This window comes from Anabas testudineus, chromosome 7, assembly GCF_900324465.2.
Source record: "Anabas testudineus chromosome 7, fAnaTes1.2, whole genome shotgun sequence".
NCBI classification, from domain to species: domain Eukaryota; kingdom Metazoa; phylum Chordata; class Actinopteri; order Anabantiformes; family Anabantidae; genus Anabas; species Anabas testudineus.
In genome coordinates this window covers 10170277-10186812 of record NC_046616.1, presented here as the reverse complement: position 1 = coordinate 10186812, position 16536 = coordinate 10170277, and the positions used below count along the sequence as shown (strand labels likewise).

General features: G+C 39.3%; 2 protein-coding genes across 11 annotated transcripts; one reads left to right on the top strand and one right to left on the bottom strand.

Annotated features, from left to right (window-relative positions):
• Positions 1 to 57: 57 nt before the first annotated feature.
• On the bottom strand, positions 58 to 13141 carry ccdc30 (coiled-coil domain containing 30). Of its 7 annotated transcripts, none has more exons than XM_026368948.1 (28): positions 13064 to 13141; positions 12101 to 12320; positions 11112 to 11294; positions 10726 to 10846; positions 10234 to 10424; positions 9862 to 9942; positions 9658 to 9735; positions 8987 to 9143; positions 8637 to 8708; positions 8181 to 8296; positions 7975 to 8093; positions 7686 to 7878; positions 7342 to 7440; positions 6463 to 6591; positions 6162 to 6299; positions 5686 to 5864; positions 5301 to 5568; positions 4921 to 5028; positions 4551 to 4721; positions 4152 to 4361; positions 3836 to 3993; positions 3510 to 3675; positions 3252 to 3373; positions 3012 to 3153; positions 2783 to 2919; positions 2564 to 2681; positions 2245 to 2306; positions 58 to 1507 (listed from the first exon to the last, which is right to left on the bottom strand). In XM_026368948.1, the coding sequence occupies exons 2-28, from the start codon at positions 12113 to 12115 to the stop codon at positions 1318 to 1320; spliced, it is 3723 nt and encodes a 1240-aa protein (XP_026224733.1). In that variant the 5' UTR covers positions 12116 to 12320; positions 13064 to 13141; the 3' UTR covers positions 58 to 1317. The 7 variants fall into 7 exon arrangements, with proteins under 7 accessions (XP_026224733.1, XP_026224735.1, XP_026224734.1 ...); XM_026368950.1 differs by having other exon boundaries at positions 4921 to 5025; XM_026368949.1 differs by having other exon boundaries at positions 9658 to 9732.
• An 817-nt stretch (positions 13142 to 13958) lies between these two features.
• LOC113166827 (epithelial membrane protein 3-like) lies at positions 13959 to 16390 on the top strand. 4 transcript variants are annotated; one of them, XM_026367001.1, is made up of 5 exons: positions 13959 to 14066; positions 15125 to 15215; positions 15308 to 15410; positions 15504 to 15644; positions 16173 to 16390. In XM_026367001.1, the coding sequence occupies exons 2-5, from the start codon at positions 15138 to 15140 to the stop codon at positions 16346 to 16348; spliced, it is 498 nt and encodes a 165-aa protein (XP_026222786.1). In that variant the 5' UTR covers positions 13959 to 14066; positions 15125 to 15137; the 3' UTR covers positions 16349 to 16390. The 4 variants fall into 4 exon arrangements, with proteins under 4 accessions (XP_026222786.1, XP_026222788.1, XP_026222789.1 ...); XM_026367003.1 differs by having other exon boundaries at positions 13969 to 14066; positions 15113 to 15215; XM_026367004.1 differs by having other exon boundaries at positions 13973 to 14066; positions 15128 to 15215.
• Positions 16391 to 16536: the final 146 nt, after the last annotated feature.

Genomic DNA, 16536 nt, shown 5'->3' with positions numbered 1-16536 from the left:
AACTGTAAGATAGAGGAGGTTAAAAAAAAAAAAAAAAAAAAAAGGTTGTTGGTCAATTATTGGATTTTATTTATGAAAATACTTTTTTATTCAAAGCTGTATTTACACTGTTACAACAAAAGATAAAAGATTCTGGTTGATTACACCTCAGTTTACATATCTGTCTCAAATAGGCAATTGCTATTTTGTATGTATTCACTCAGCAGCAAGATAAAGTTTAGCACTTTATCATTTCAGGCACATTGAAGACAAAACTGACCATTATTTCCACAGTGTATTACTAATAGTATGAAATAATGTTTAGTATTTAGTGCCATGTATAAAACACATCTCCCTGCTGACAGTCTTTGTGGCTGACATACAAGTACTTTCTGACCAAAAAATGCTTAAAACACACCTGCATACTTCTGTTGCTTATTGGGTGTTTTACACTACAAGTAAGGCTGTACATTATAAATACTGGAGTGGCCACAGCTGACAAGCTACAGGAACAACCAGATCTTTGCAATCTGTATCCCACAGTCTTGGAAGTGAAGTACTATAGGTGCACAACATCAACAATGTTAAATGTAATATCAGTATGATTTTGTAAATTGTAAAAAATGCTGATGTAATTAAAAGGTTTGACACAGTAAAACCATAAACCTACAACAAATTAGGCATTTTTTTCATAGAAAATACTGCTAACATTCAATTTACCTAAAGAAAAACAAAGCACTGTTGATGCGGTTTTCCACTGCTACATTTTCCCAAATGTAAATCCAAGTATAACTAGTTATAAAGTGCTCAGTTTAAACCTTTGTAAAATGTGTTTTTATATTCACTGCATTAGTGTGAAGTGCACTGTCATTTTCTGTACCTTTAAATGAAAGGCTCCCATAAGCAAACATGAAAACTCTCTGACTTGCTTTGGTGTGTTAACACAAACAACAAACCAACTCTTTAGGCACATTCACATGTGGGCATACAAACGAGAGACAGACAGAGCACTTCCAATTCAAATCTGCCGTTACAAACCATTTCTTTTAAAATACATCGTAACACATTTGATTGACATTTTTAATCTCCCAAAATGTTACCTCTGTTTGAACCTGGATCAAAATGCAGCACTTGCAAGGCAGACAAGAATCTGCTTTACAATTCAAAAGACATATCCCCCTGAGCAGTACAGCAGTGGAAGCCCCATGTCATTATTACTGACAACTGTATTTTAACAACTTCTATATTCAGATTTTCTCAGATTTGACTCCAGTGCACTTATCGAAGATGGTAGCTGTTGCAAGCAAAGGCAATAACCACATCAAAACCTACCACCTCTCATACCTGGTCACTTGTATTAGAACTCTCCTTTGTGCCTTTGGTGTTTAATGGAGCCTGTGGGGAGGTGAGATTCAGGTAGCCCTGCTCTGATTGCTGTTGTGTGGACACAGACGCTTGGGTGCCATCTACCTTCACACGGCAGATTTTTTCCAGGATGTCCAGTGGGTCACAGGAGCCCGAAGTCAGACTGGTCACACAAATGTGAGAAAGGGCAGAAAATGCACATGTAAGTATTCATCTCTATGCAATATATGTAATATTACAAAGTGCATTAATGAATGAAGCCCTTAACATGCATGTCGAATGACAATATTCCAATCACACAATCAGTGGGGTAGTTATCCTATCAAAGTGTGGCTAGAAATGGTTCAATTATTTCAGATGAAGGTATTATGTTTGCTAGCTGATGATTCACACTTCATAGCAGTACAGTACAAATCACAGATCTATGCAATGTTCTCAACGTGGCATTAGTGCCCTCTGCAGAATCATAACTGGGAACTTCTATGCTATTATGGCATCCATCTATGTCAGCTGAACTAATAAGACAGGACTTTCATAGGTACTTAAAGGCCTGCCATTTTCTTCTAACGAATATTAAAATTTCGAAACTCTTTAAAAGTAAAGTAACAAAGGTATGTAGACAAATTTCACATGTGTATGCCCTCAAAAAACATAAACTCTAAATATGATGTAAAGCAGTTTTGAAGAATAAGCGAGAGATACCTGAAGGGATGTAGCCAAATGCCAGGGAAAACTCAGTGTACCTCCACTTAATCACTGACATGGAAAATTTTGATTTGGTTCTTTATAACCCCTAAGCAGAAATTCAACTCTAACCTTGTGTTTGTCCTACATTTGCTAAATTTATGATATTAAGGCAAAAAACATTAATAAGTATTAGCTCTTCCAAAGTTGCCTTACCTTAGCGTAGATGTGTGTAGGATGTCACCGAGACTTTCAGAGGGAAGCACTTTCTTGGTATTCTGTTGAGCATTTGGACTATTTAAGATCAAAGCACATCCACAAGTTCCTTTTTATTACAATACATGAAGGCCCATTACATATTCGGTCAAGCAATTTACCTCACCTTTATAAAATCTGGCACCAGCCATTATAGAATCCAACTTTTCCAGCCAATCAACACTTCATTGCACATCATTAATGCTGTACTAGCTGTTTGCAAACACCAAAAAATATAATTGTGTGACCCATTAGGTTATAAAGATATGCATGGTATTACCTCCAGGCTGTGGAATGACTGGACATTCCTCAGGGCACGTTCTAAGGAACTAACTTGATTGGAGAGCTTCAGGGTTCGATCCTGTAGTTGTCTGTTTTCCACTTCTAAGACGTTGACCCTTGAAATAGATTAAGACATAGATTTACAAAGAATTGTCTGACTGTAAATTTCACATTACTGTTGAGTATGGTGTGTATAAAGGGTGATTCATTACAATACCTGTGTTGAACAGTGGAGGCAGTCCTCATGCCTTTGCTGCCCATTTCCTCTGCTTCACTGATCTTCTGCAACAGATCTCTCCTCTCCTCCAAAAGCTTCTCATTTTCCTCCATCACTGTGTGGATCCTCTCTTTCTCCTGAAAGACACCAAGGAGAAGAGAGAAAGACCTCAGAAAATATTTGTCTTGTGAGATATTTATGAGTGAATCCTTCATCATCCATGTATCACCTTGTGTACAAGGCTGGAGGCCAGGACCAGGTCATTCTCCAGTTTCTGGATGGTGCGGTCCCTCTGTGCTGTTGCCTTGAGAAAGACCTGCTTGGCCTGACGTAGTTTGGTCTTGTGCTGACTTTGCTTTTCATTGTACTTCCTGGATGATCATAAAACATGTGGTAATTTCTTAACCAGAGTAGTCAGAGTTACTCTTTTAATACTGCATTCAGTGAACATCTTGGTCTTGTGTCTCACCTGATGTGGATGTCAAGTTGGAGGAGGACCTCCTGCAATTCACCCTGCAGTCTGTCACACTCCTGCTGATTCACTGCAAGCTCTTCCTTCAGTCTGTGGTTTAACTTCTGATTGTCTCTTGCCTGCAGGACAAAAATGACATGAGCTGAATCTCAATTAAAAGTGCCCTGAGCACATTTGGAGTCACCAAATAGCCAGTAGTTTAATTTTAATACTGACTTTGGGGCATCAGAAGGACTCTTGTACACCTTTCCATACCTCATCTTTGATTTTGCTAAGTTCAGCCTCTAGGATGTTTAGACGGGTGTCTAGCTGCTGTGCGCGATGACTAAGTTCTGCATTTGTCCTGGTCAGGGAGGCCTCCTTCAGTCTCAGGGAGCGCACCTGCTGCTGTAGCTCTTCCTCACGCTGCTCTAACAGCTTCCTGAGATAGGAAAGGAAGAAACCACACATGGAAGAAGGGTAAACAGAAAGAGTGGATCAGAATCATGACCTAAAACTTTTTTAGTTTAGTTATGGCACTATTGCTACCACTTGAATAGTGTCAAACTGAGCAGGTTCAGCAGACCAGCAGTTTATATTACCTGGTGATGTGCTCCTCTTGCTGCTGGGCTCTCAAGGCTGATAAGGTGTCAGACAGATCTCTACTATCCCTCTCAAGCCGGGTGCTCTCACTGGCCCGAGCCTCCTCCACACGTAGCTGGTGCTGGGCATTCTTTAGCTGCTGCTGCAGCTCCAACACCTGCCATCACAAAAGTCACAGGCTTCATTCACAGAAACAAACGGACAATGTAAGTTCCAACCTCACTTCCATTTCCAGAGTACTCCAGGATCCTAATCTAAGATCCTAATTGTCCTAACATTGTGACCTCCAGGCAATAATTTCTTGCCTCAACGAACCTTCTTGTCAGCAGCAATGAGTCGCACCCTCTCAGCCTGGAGGTCCTCTTGTAGACTGGTGGTGGCACTGTGATTTGTCAAGTTGCGTGCCAGTTCCACTTCCAATTCCCTAATTTTCAGCTGATGACGTTCACACTCAGCCACCTGAGTGTGCAAACTTTGCTCCACCTGAACCAGCTTGGTCTGGACCTGCTTAAGCTCTGCACCAAGCTGAATGAAGCACATGAGAGATAAGAGAGCATGAATTGTAAATGCTGACTATTTCTTACCAGTTATGTTAATTATATATTACAGTTTTCTATTTGATCATGATAAAAAGCAACAACTGTGAGGTGTCTGAGTGACTAAAAGACTAAAAGAATTCAGAAAATTCCAAATAGGTTTTAATTAAAGGCCAACCTTAAGTTTTTCCTGGTCTAGCAGAGTGTTGTGCCTCTTCAGGTCCATGTTCTTCTCCTTCTCATAGCGTAGCTCTCTCTCTGCTGAGGTGAACAGGCTCTGCACCCTTTGAAGGTCCTGTTTCATTTGTTTGGTCTCTTCCGTCTTCTGGCTCAGTACTGTGTCCTGGGACTAAAGAGACATGATAGTTAAAGATATGTTGATGCTAAAAATAAGTACAGCTAAGTGATAGAAGTGTGAATGCCAAAACATTCAGATCAGTATGAAAAATGAAGGTAAAATGCTATAAAATAAATATTCTTGATTTGCTATAAGATATTTTAAATTAAACTGCAGCACAATGTGGCTGATGTGTAGTGACCATATGTACCTTAATATGTGCCTGGGCTTCATTGACCTGAGCCTGCAGGACCAGTTGGTGCTGAGAGGCTAGTTGCCGCTCCTCCACAAGCTTGGCCTCCAGATGATTCAGCTCCTGCTTCAGATATGAAAGCCACAAACACACATAACTGTACATATATATGAATCATATAATGCTGGCAGAATAAATTCCTGCATACTTGAATTCTTCTCAACACTTCAAGGGTAGCTTCACAATAGGGTCTTTGAGCTGGCTGTTATACAGCCCTGTCTTGTTGCCCCCAATTTCAGAACATCTAACTACCTAAACAATTATTCAAAATCATTTGACATTCACAACATTCTTTACAAACTTCCCTACTAAATGGCATCAAAAAGAAATCGAATTACCTCATCCAATCTTTCATCCCTGTTTTTCTCGACTGGACTAAATCTTGATTCCATACAAGCCGTGTGCAGTTCAGGCTTCTGGCTGCTACTGAGTGCTTCCTTTGTAGAGGAGAGTTGTTCTTGATACCACTTGAGCTTCTCACTGAGGTGCTTTATCTCAAGCTCCAGTTTCAATCTTTCCCCGTCTACCTTGTGCTTCTCTTGGACACTGATGCTCAGCTTGGCCTGGAGCTCAGCAGTCTGCAGCCGCTCAGAAACCATTTCATCCCTGGAAAATATGTGCATCATGTAACCCCTTGTGTTCCAGTTCTATCTTGTTATGAGCTATCACTTATGCCCCAAGCTCAAAAATTATACTGCATGAGCTAATACTTTTGAAAACAACCTCAGTGTGTTGTGTGCTGTCTGAAGGCAACTGAGTTCAGCAGTCAGTCGATCAGTCTGCTCTTGCAGCTGGTCAACGTGAAGCTTGTTTTCCTTCAGGTCCTCCTGGGTCCGGTTTCTGTCCTTACAGCGATCCAACTCGCTCTGAAGTCGGCTGTGAGAACGCTCCATCTGTGCCATCTGACAGGCAGAGTCCAAGACAGAGTGATGGAGAGAAATGTGTAAATGTGAAGGTAGTACGTGCTGTAAATATTTATATATAAATATTATTTAGATTTGACGAATTTACATTATTGTATTTTTTTTTTTAAATAGTAACAACTTTAATGAACATATTTTTTGCTTATGAACATGGACCCCCAGGTTTACACAAACACAGAACATTAGCAATTCGATACACGTCATCCTCAATGCAAGAATGTTTTCCTCAATTTCATCATTCGTTTAAAATAAATCAAAAAGTGTTAAATAACAAACCTTTTCCTCAAGAATTGCTTTTTCCCCTTTGACCTGGGTGAGGCTCTTGATAAGTGTTTTCCCTTGTTGGCATTCTGTTTGAAGACTGATGACCTCAAGTCTCAGTTTCTTCAGCTCTCGCTCACCTATCTGCAAAGCCTTTGGTGTAAAGAATGAGGGAATGATATACTGTTACTTTATAATTTGCAGTTTATTTAAACTCATTGCAGGACTAGACTTCTCGAGGTGAAACTGACTTTCACATATATGTCTAGTTGTGGTATTACTGTCAGACAATGTTTTGCACAGATACATTTATTACCTCTTTGTCTTTTTTGAGGGCAGCCTGGGCAGCACTGAGGTCCACTTCCAGCTGTTTCCTCCATTCCTTCTCCTCAGTTAGACGAGCCTCTAGCAGAGCCAATCTTTCCTGGCTGCTGTCCCTTAATTGCTTCACACATAGTAAAAGGGGAACAGAAATCATATGCAGATAACACTGACTAAAAATGTTTTTTTTTCAAAGTTCTGCATGTAGCTGTTCTGTATGTACCACTGAATTATAATTTAACATGTGTAGGTAGATAGTCACTCCACTTAAGACATAGTGCCCTTTAATGCAGTGACCAGAGAGGGGTTAAAAATACCACATCAGAAAGCTGCATAAGAGAAAATATAATTCTGCTTGTTTACAGAAATGTCAGGTTATTTTATTTGTCTTTACTGGAAATCGTTTGAAAAAGTGAGTTTCTTTAATTACTGGACATTTAAAAAGAAATTGTGATAAAAACATATTGGACTGAGTCTTTTCAGTTTATTTTCTTGCATAAGCGCTGTATGCATCGTTGACTGCATTTTAGCAGCAAGGAGCAGAGTAATCATCTATTGTATAGAAAGGCAAATTGTATCTGCTAGACTACAAGGTAGTTGAAGGATCTACAGTTAAAGGTGTGATGTACTCCTTTAATTCAGAGTGTGTGCTGAACACTATTGAGATTGGTTAGCTAAACTTGACTTTAGAAAGTTAAATCACAAATAAAATCTTAATCACTGTACAACTGTCAAATCGTTCAGCCCTATTATTTACAGCTACTAAACTTTAAGTTTGTGTAGTCGAGCCTTAAACTGTAGTGCTCTTGCTGTGTTCACACACTTGAAATGAACACAGAGAAACCATGGCATCGAAGAGTGAGTGATTTCTCACCATTTGTAAGTAGGACTCAGTGGTTTTGACTTCTTCTCCATTCTTCATCATTTTATTGAGGCTGTCCTGCTTCTTCTGCTCTGCCTCCAAGCTTTTAATCTGCATAATCAATCATATTATTCAGCCTTTAGAGAGTTGGGACAAATTATACAGTGTTCTCCTAATCAAGGAAAGAAATCAATTAATGCCTATGAAATTAGTTTTCTTCAGTTTCTCAGGTGAAATGACTCCAACCTCATATTTTCTAAATCTCAATAGGGATCAGAAAATAATAAATTTCTTATCAGTTTCATGTTAGGAAACTGAATATAGATTTTCACTGAGAATTTAGTGCTGTTCATTACCTTCCTATGCAGTCCCTCCAGTTCTCCCTCATGGCGATGCCTCTCCTCCTTGCTGGCATTCTGGGCCTCCCCCAGCAGAGCCTCCAGCTCCTCATTCCTCTCCTCTAGCTCCTCCTGTTCCTTGCGTAGCTTCTGGAGTTGCCGTTGCAGCTCTCTTACCTGCACAAGCCCGTCTTCCATTGCCTCATGACAACTACCAGAGAATAATTTAGGTCAGAATGAACATGTGGGATTCTCTTAATGAAATCCATGTGTCATACATTATAAAGTTGATTAATTAACAATTTACCGTTTGTGAATATGATCCTTTTCTTGAGCTGATGGAGACAGATTGTTTTGTGCTTGACTGCTAACACTCCTTTGATCTCCTTTGGTTGCAACATCTTGGTCTGCATCATTTATAGTCAACTAAAAAAACATGACAACAAACAATACCAAACTTGTGCAACAACGTTTAAGTTTTTATTTCAATAAAGGAATTTAGTAAATACCAACCTTGTCCAGGAGAGTTTTCTTTTCAGACTCTAAACTGTGCAATCTCTCCCTTAACACTCGGTTCTCAGAATCCAGTCTGTCATTTTGTTCTTTAGCTCTGTGCAACTTCATCATATCTGTGGGGAGAAAACCATGATCATGAATACACAAAATGTGTGATAATTATAGTTATATTATGTATATTATAAAAAGTTCTTTAATGTAAATTTTTGATTTTGTTTTTATAGTTTTGACATTCCTGAAATTTGCTCACTTGGTCCCTACAGCAGGTACTTTAACCAACTTCCATGGCTTTCTTTTGGGAATAACAATGTATGGTTATGTCAAATAGTTTACGTTTATTAACCCAACTTATTTCAAAATCACGAATACTTGTATCAGTCGGCCTAAGGTTCGACCGTGGTACCTCACAAAAGATCAATATCACAATTTATATCACACCCAATTCTACCTCACCACAGTGATTCAGTCTGTCCACTTCGTTCCTTAGGCTCTCTACTTCTTGGACAATTCCCTGTAGCTCAGATCCTGAGATTATAAGCACATTTTTTATTCTGTACACCAGAAAATATTTGTTTTTCTACTTCATGTCTTAAAAGATAATTTTTTGACATTAATGATTTCCTGTAGTCAGCTATAATGTGACACCAAATCAGGAAACTACACACAAAAAAAGGTTCCTATATTAACCAAATTAAAGCTGTTTAGATGATGGTCTGGGGCTGCCTGTGCTAAACTGGGCATTGATGTATGTAGTCCTCATAGATTTTTTTGAGGGATGCATATTGTAAGTCCCTGCAACATACCACTTGGGTCTAGGCTGTTGTTTCTGGCAGCATCCAGCTCATTGGTGAGTCTGCGGATATCCTGATGAGCCATCGTCAGCCTTCTGGATGCCTCTTCCAGGTCGCGTTCCAGTCGCTGGCACTCATTTCGTTCCTGGGAAATCTTTTCATTGTGGGCCTGGAGCAACCAAATGAGGTGTGGATGGTTAGAGATAAAGGAGTAAAGCAAAAAAAAAAATAGATTGGTATAAGATTGAAGATGCAAGTGGCCTAACATGCTGTTGTAAGAGACATGCATTTGTGCTTGAGATGATCATCACAATATACAATGATATAGTTGTTGCCTGGATAGGAGCGAGAAGAGTGAGTTAAAAGATCTTTAAATTCTCCACATTCACCTGCATAGTGGGACAAAAAATATACATGCTGTTACCCGATACATGTCACTACAGTTCTGCCCAGCCACCATTTTCAAGTGCTCATTGGTTATTAGAAAATTACCATCAGAGATGCGCTGCTGACCAACATAACAAGCAAAGTCATGTGCACCATAGTGGTCATGCAGACATCAAAGCACACAGTCAGTGTAGAATGTATTTCAAAAAGCAATCCAGTGATGTACTTGTTTAAGTCTTTATCATGACATCAGTGTTAATTACTTTGTTAGTATAAGTTGTGACAAAGGAACCTACAGGGGTAATATTGTGTTTGCTCTGACCAGACCTGCGGAGGCCAAACAGTTTCTTCCATGGACTCTGGGATGAACACTGCTGAGAGGAAAGACTAGTGTATGCCAAATCATGACTTAATAAATGTAAAGATGTATCTGTGCACTGGAAAGGCTAGGTTGTCCTTTAAAAAGATCTGTAACTTAGTTACAAGGACAGTCACCTCACCTTTGCCATGTTGTCAATGCTCCTCTGCATATCCTCCGTCTGCTGCCTCAACTCATCCCCAATCATGTGGTGAATATGTTCCTGTCCGAGTGCCACAAAAAGACAGAGACTCACTTAACCACACACTTGTCCTGGATAGTTAATCATTATATTCAACTACACTACTACTACTATATGAAGTCTTTGGCCATGTTCTTCTGGAAATGCAATAAGATTGAAGACATGCACAGTTACTGTTTAACAGTTCAAATTTTACTATAAGCCTTACGTTTACAGCAGAAATATAAGTGAATATTAACTAGGTCATGGGTCATACTGGATTAGTGGTTACAATGGTCAAACTAACTTGGTCTTTGGTGGTCAGTGCTTTACCTGTTGGTGAACCTCCCTTAAACTGCCAGTAAGGTTCTGACTTTCAAGTCTCCTTTCAGCAGCTTCCAGCCTTTCCAACAGTGTGGCTCTCTCCACCAACAAATAAGCCACCTGCTCACTGGGGGTGCTTAAGCCTATCTCCCCGAGGTCCTCTTGAGCCAACATCTCTGCCAGTTCCTTGCTCTGGTTCTCTAGGAGAAAGATTACCGTAGCTTTTTCTAGTCAGTAGTTTGCATAGCAGGGCTGCAAAATAACCTTTAAACAATATAAAATAAAATCAAAACAGTGCAAAAGTAATGCTGTATGGCAGCAGATTACAGTTAAATATCCAACACAGGGAATTAATATAATATATCATATATAGACAATTGTAGGAAAATATTAACTACTATTAGAAAATAAAAAAAACAAAAAAATTCTACTCAGTAGGTCTAGTGAGCTAGGCCACGCATTAATTAAACTGGTTTTAATCTACAACTGTACTGAGTTCACCTTGTTGTTGTCTGATCTGGTGAAGATCGTGGCGCAAAAGTTCATTGTCTCTCTCATAGTCTGCAGTCAGACATTCACGCTCTTCCAACAGCCCACGAATATGTGCAACATAGCTCTCCACCTGACAAAAAAATAAACCCCCAAAAGTAATTAAAAGCTACTACTGATCGACTGTTTTTAGCAATTAGTAGTCATTTCCCCAATCTAAATAAGTGTATTACTTAATGTACTTTCATTAGCTACAGCAGTCTTCTTTAAATACTTTTTCCAAACTGAAACACTGAAAACTTTTTTTCTTTTCTATGAACAGTCACATGTTAAGATAATGTTTTTCTCTAGTTTTGAAAAAACAGATCTTAAACACCAAAGAATGTAAAATGTGTCACCTCCTTCATTTCGTTGGATTGCTGGGTACGTAAGGTCTGCAATTCTTGGGTGGCTGACTGAAGTTTTTCCTCACTGCTGATCAGCTGCTGCCATAGGTGACGCTGCCGTTCCTCCACACTGGCTGCTGGAGGCAAACCATCCTGCTGAAGCCGCATAGTAATCCGGTCCAACTCTGTCCGCACCTGAAGACCCAGAACAGCAACTTAATGTTGTGTTATCGGATACAATATTTATCAGTAGTTAACTGCAGCTTTTGATGTCAGTCAGTACCATGGCAAATTAAAAAAAATCTAAAAATACACTTATCAAACAATTACTTTGGTAAGACTGCTCGTCATAATTATCTAAACATATAACTAAACGTATAATACAGAGGTATAATTCAGCTAAAAGCAGCTAAAATTCCTCAATGAGATGGGGTATATGTAATTGAACTTTGTGTGCATTATGTCCTTTTTAACTGCTGTAAGCTGACTATCCTAAGCCAAAACATTAAAAAGTGACAATCACTTTAATGAATACTAGATTAATGCAACATCAGTGTGGCATGCCAGCACTAAACACCTGTTGCTGAATTCAACACTGTAAATTGTAGGACTTGTAACCTAAGCAATCCCCACTCCAAGAGCGGTCACTGCTCCAACAACATGCAACATATTGTCACTAGCAAGCTACAGTATCTGGTTTCATGTGCTTGTTGCACTTAGACATCACACCAAATGGTCTATGCTCTTACCACTGAAAGATCCGACAGAAACTACAATCACCATTCTAATACTGATGAATGTTCATTAAAGATGCAGGATTTCAGCTCAGCAGCCACTTCAAAATACTGTATATACATTAGCCACTTAAGTAATGATATTATATTTGCTCTGCTGAAAACAAAGAATTGTCAGCACACAATGAGAAGAGTGGACAAAAGCATCTTTGAGAATAAAAAGCAGTCTGTGTTATCTGTAAGCAAATGAACAGCTTTGAATGTTACCTCTTCATCATCCATGGTCACACATTAAGCTTGATGATGCTGCATCTGTGAGTGGTGGACTTTTTCCTCAGTGGTGAAGGTAATAATCCCAAACTATTTAGACCACATGTCACTGCATATGAGCCATTTTAATTTACAGTGACCAGCAGATCCTCAAACACCATCAGTCCAATTGTTGTGACAGTTCATCCATGACAACGTGTCTTGTCCTTAAGTTCCCCTGTAAAACATGAGACACTTTAGCACAATGGTGTCCAGTCATGTCAGGACCTGCAGTCACGAGCATAGAGATTAGACTATCTACCTCTGTTTAAACAGGTACAGGCCCACACCTGAGTTACACTGTGTCACCTGAGGCTATGCAAAACGGCAGGCGGATCATCTATGGTTGATCTGTTCCTACAGTAACATGACGAATTTATCACAGACAGCAATAAGGGTATCTTCTAAGTAAGCATGCTCTTGTCCTGCATTTATTATCCAAATGTACACAGTTTTCTTGCACTGTGGACATTTCTCCTGACAGATTAACTGACGACTTTCAGTTCATGTGGGATTAAAAATCTACATTTTCGAAAAAACATTTTCCCAAAATGTCTGACGAGGAGGAGCAAAAGAGGGGTTTGTGGGACAACAGCCACTTGTATTCCTTTTGGCCACTCAAGCTCACTTATCAAAAATTAGCTAGCTAATAATCACACTCTTGCTAACCACGCTGTGTTAATGAGCTAGTAAATAACTAGCGCTGCCTAGCTAGCAAAGTTAGTTGCAAAGTTGCAGCAGTATCTTGACTTCAGGTTCGGCTAATGCTAGCTCGCCACCCGAAGCTAGCGTTGTCCCAGTGGCTACTTGGCAGAGACTGGTGAATGCTGTAAGGTTTAAGTTGGGAGACACCTGCTTCAATGCTAACTTATATGGAGTAAAGAGGTTGAAAATGCAGTGTGCAGTCTAACGTTTACTCACCTTTCACACCGGAGCAGCGACTGTAAATCGAAGTGCTGCGGACAGGCGTGGCGGAGTACATTGGCTTCTACAAGCGCCTAGGCAACGGACTGTACCATTCAAAAGACGCAGGGAAGAATCCATTTCTATAAATCAAGTGGTGCTCGTTTTAGTTTGGTACAATATCCCCAGAGACACTGTTACAGTTTGGTACAAGAAATGAGCTGAACGACTTTACACAAATGTGTGCCAGAGATTAGCCTTAAAAGTTTATGTGGATTTAACGATGTTTAAATTGGTATTGTCCATTATGGACGAGGTTAAGATCCATGAGCTATAATAAGAGAACTCTCTCAATGAAGCTTTGTGAGCACCAGGGGGCGCCAAATAAACAAAAATGCCATTGGCATTAAATAATCTCCCATTATTGCATTATAATATGAAATATGCTATCTGTTTTAACCAAGTTGTAAATGTACAATTGCTGTTTTCAAAGTTCACAATTTGTTGTTTGGCTGTTACCCCCACTGACCTTGACTACATCAGCTAAGATATGTTTGGCTGGTGTGCCTCTGCAAGATGTTTTGTGAGTGACCAATGATCTCCTAGAACTTGTGATATTCTCGGGTAGATGTGTGAGTCGTCTGTGTTTATTTTTCATATACCCTAACAAGACAGGGATCGTGAATGGACGAGGTATGTTAGAATAAGAGCAATCCCAGCTGTTTACACAGGAGGTCTTTTCATGTGGTTTTATGGGCCTCGACTGCCCTATGGGTGGAACTCATTTGGATCTTTTTTGGATGGTGATGTTGTACTTAGGGACAACGAGGCAGAGCAAAGGGGAGCTCTGTTCTGCAAAGAGGAAATGGGCGTTCTCCTTGGAAAGTTTGGATGGAGTGATTGAAAAAAAACACAGGGGGTGTGTCAAGGCTAGAAAGGAGAGGACCACCAAGAGGGGCACAATATTGTAGAGCGTAGAAGCTGCTCTTGAGATCTGTTTGAGAAGAACAGCAAACCTTGGGTAAGTAAAAATTTCTCATCTTTTCACTGTACTTCAATACATATCGTACTAGTTTTAAAACAGACTTCATTGTAGTTGTTATTATTGCATCACGTCTACTAACAACACTAGTTTCAAAAGCTATTTGTAGCGAAGGATTACCATTAAACGATGCATGTTTTTATTACCACACATATTGTGGGTCATATCAAGATAACTTCCTTTCAAACTCTTGTGACAGAAAACAATAAGGTTACACTTGTTTGTTTGTAGTACGTGTACTTTTACTATTTTATTTTTAAATGATTCTCCTGGCCAGAATTATTTTCTTTTCTCTTTTCTTTCCATTTTTATGTGATGGATAAAATCTAGCGTAATAAACATAATTTGATAGTAATTGTGACTACACCGCCCACCCAAATGGACCTCTCCCAGTGATAAGGATCTTCACAGACAATTTCATTCTTATTTTCCTCTGTCTTTTTTTGTCTCTATGCACGGTCCTTGTTGTTTACTAAAATTACTGTCTCCACAATAGCCTCTTTGGTGTTTTTGTGCTACTAATGTATCTACACTGTGAGTAAAATCACATGCCTGTCTTGTCTCCATTTTAATTCCCATCGTGTTTACAAGGGCAAAGTTAATGAAACCCAAATGCAAGTTGGATTACAGACTTCTTTTTGCTTTGAAATGAAGAAAACAGCCACTCTTAGGGGTAGAGAGTTTAACTGGGTAAACATTTTGGCACGTTTGGATTTCAATAGGTCCACCCAAGTTCTCTGCAGGTTTGCTGTACGATGTCATCACACAGGCGAGTCAAAGAGTAGTTTTAGAAGTAATTGCTCTCAGTTTTAAACCGTATTACACAACACAGACTACACTCTGTTCAGCTACTCAGATGTTCCATTTTATGTTTCAAGGCAAAACAGGAATGTTCCCCAACACTCATTTTCATAGTGAAACCAAAAGCCGTGTTAAACTGGCCACACATATATTAATTCCCTATTTCCTCGCTAAGTGTTGTGTTGGATGCAGTGACTTTAGGAAACCTGAATTTATCCTCTCAGTTTGTTTTTTAGCAGGGAATTGAAAATGGCGTACCTGCTTATGTTTGTGACCCTGCTGCATCTCATCACACTTGCCATGTTATTTATTGCAACGATGGAGAAGGTAATACTTCTATTTACCTCACAACTGCTTTAATTGTATTATTTAGTGCAACATATTCAGGTATGTGTGTTGTGTCAAATTTCTCTTTAAAGTCCTGGTGGGTGTGGGATGGCATGGAGAACTCAGACCTATGGTACAACTGTAGGTTTGACAACCTTACAGAGACGTGGTTGTGCTCATCCTCAAAGGAAACTGGTAACAACTTCATTTTGCATATCTGTCATAGAGCAGTTTTAGATTCACATGTCTTTTTCACAACCTGACAGCTGGTTTTCCCTTCTGACTCAGAGTGGCTACAGGCTGTGCAAGTCCTGATGGTTCTCTCAGTGGTCTTTTCTTCTGTCTCCTTCTTGGTGTTCCTGGGTCAACTGTTCACCATGTCTAAGGGTGGACTCTTCTACTTCACTGGGCTGTGTCAAGTCTTTGCAGGTAACAGTGGGGTGAAACAATGTGTCACCAGCATTTCTCTGTTCAATGAGATCATTTCAAGAGGGTGTTGTTTGTTCCTACAAATTGTGAAGGGAAACATGTCTAAAGCACAGAAGCTAAACTGTTAGAAACATGGCCCTTTAGGCTACAGTACAGCAGAACTATTAAATTAGTAAAAAGGTGTAATGGGAAGAAGAATTTGATAATTTGATATACAGTAGGTGAATTAAATTACGGTTTCTTGAAGCAGCATTTTTGCACCTCTGTGATTTGTAATTTTACAAATATAGTTTTTATACCACTAGCAACTGAAAACATACATTAAAAAAATATATAATGGTTGGGAGCAGTCCCTGTACTTCGGTTCCTGACTGAACTGATACTAATAATTGCATTAAGTGACTATTTTGTCATGCATTCATGTTGTTTTGCCCAAATATGAACTAAATTTAGTAAGAAATATCACAGCCTGTTCCACTAACATATTTAATTCCTAAAACAAACATAATTGTGTATGTTTTCTTTTAGGTCTGATGGCCTTTTCTGCAGCTCTCATTTACACTTTACACAAAAAGGAAATCCTTCAGGGCTCAAGAGATCTGACCTCAGGACACTTTGGCTACTGCTTCATCTTGGCCTGGGTGTGTGTCCCATTGTTGCTGTGTAGTGGTGTCATCTACATCCACCTACGCAAGAAAGAGTGACCAGAAATTAAAAAATATATATATATATGTTAACATCAATATTGAAAAAAAATACCTACACTTATCTGACTTATTTGAAGGAAATGTGGATTTTGAAGGAGTCACAGGGTCACAAATGTCTGTTATTTTTTTGGTCAGGCATCGGTTATTGTGATTATGTTTTTGATTTGTAAATACATGTATATCCG

What these genes read in the sequence shown, in the direction of transcription:
- ccdc30 (XM_026368948.1), bottom strand. An exon ending in CAACTTGACATCCACATCAG is followed by an intron (nt 3,154 to 3,251) that starts GTGAGACACAAG and finishes ATGATCATCCAG; the next exon opens with GAAGTACAATGAAAAGCAAA. An exon ending in CCTCCAGCCTTGTACACAAG is followed by an intron (nt 2,920 to 3,011) that starts GTGATACATGGA and finishes GGTGTCTTTCAG; the next exon opens with GAGAAAGAGAGGATCCACAC.
- LOC113166827 (XM_026367001.1), top strand. Translation starts at nt 15,138, where the DNA reads ATGGCGTACCTGCTTATGTTTGTGACCCTGCTGCATCTCATCACACTT. An exon ending in TTATTGCAACGATGGAGAAG is followed by an intron (nt 15,216 to 15,307) that starts GTAATACTTCTA and finishes TTCTCTTTAAAG; the next exon opens with TCCTGGTGGGTGTGGGATGG. An exon ending in CTCATCCTCAAAGGAAACTG is followed by an intron (nt 15,411 to 15,503) that starts GTAACAACTTCA and finishes CTTCTGACTCAG; the next exon opens with AGTGGCTACAGGCTGTGCAA.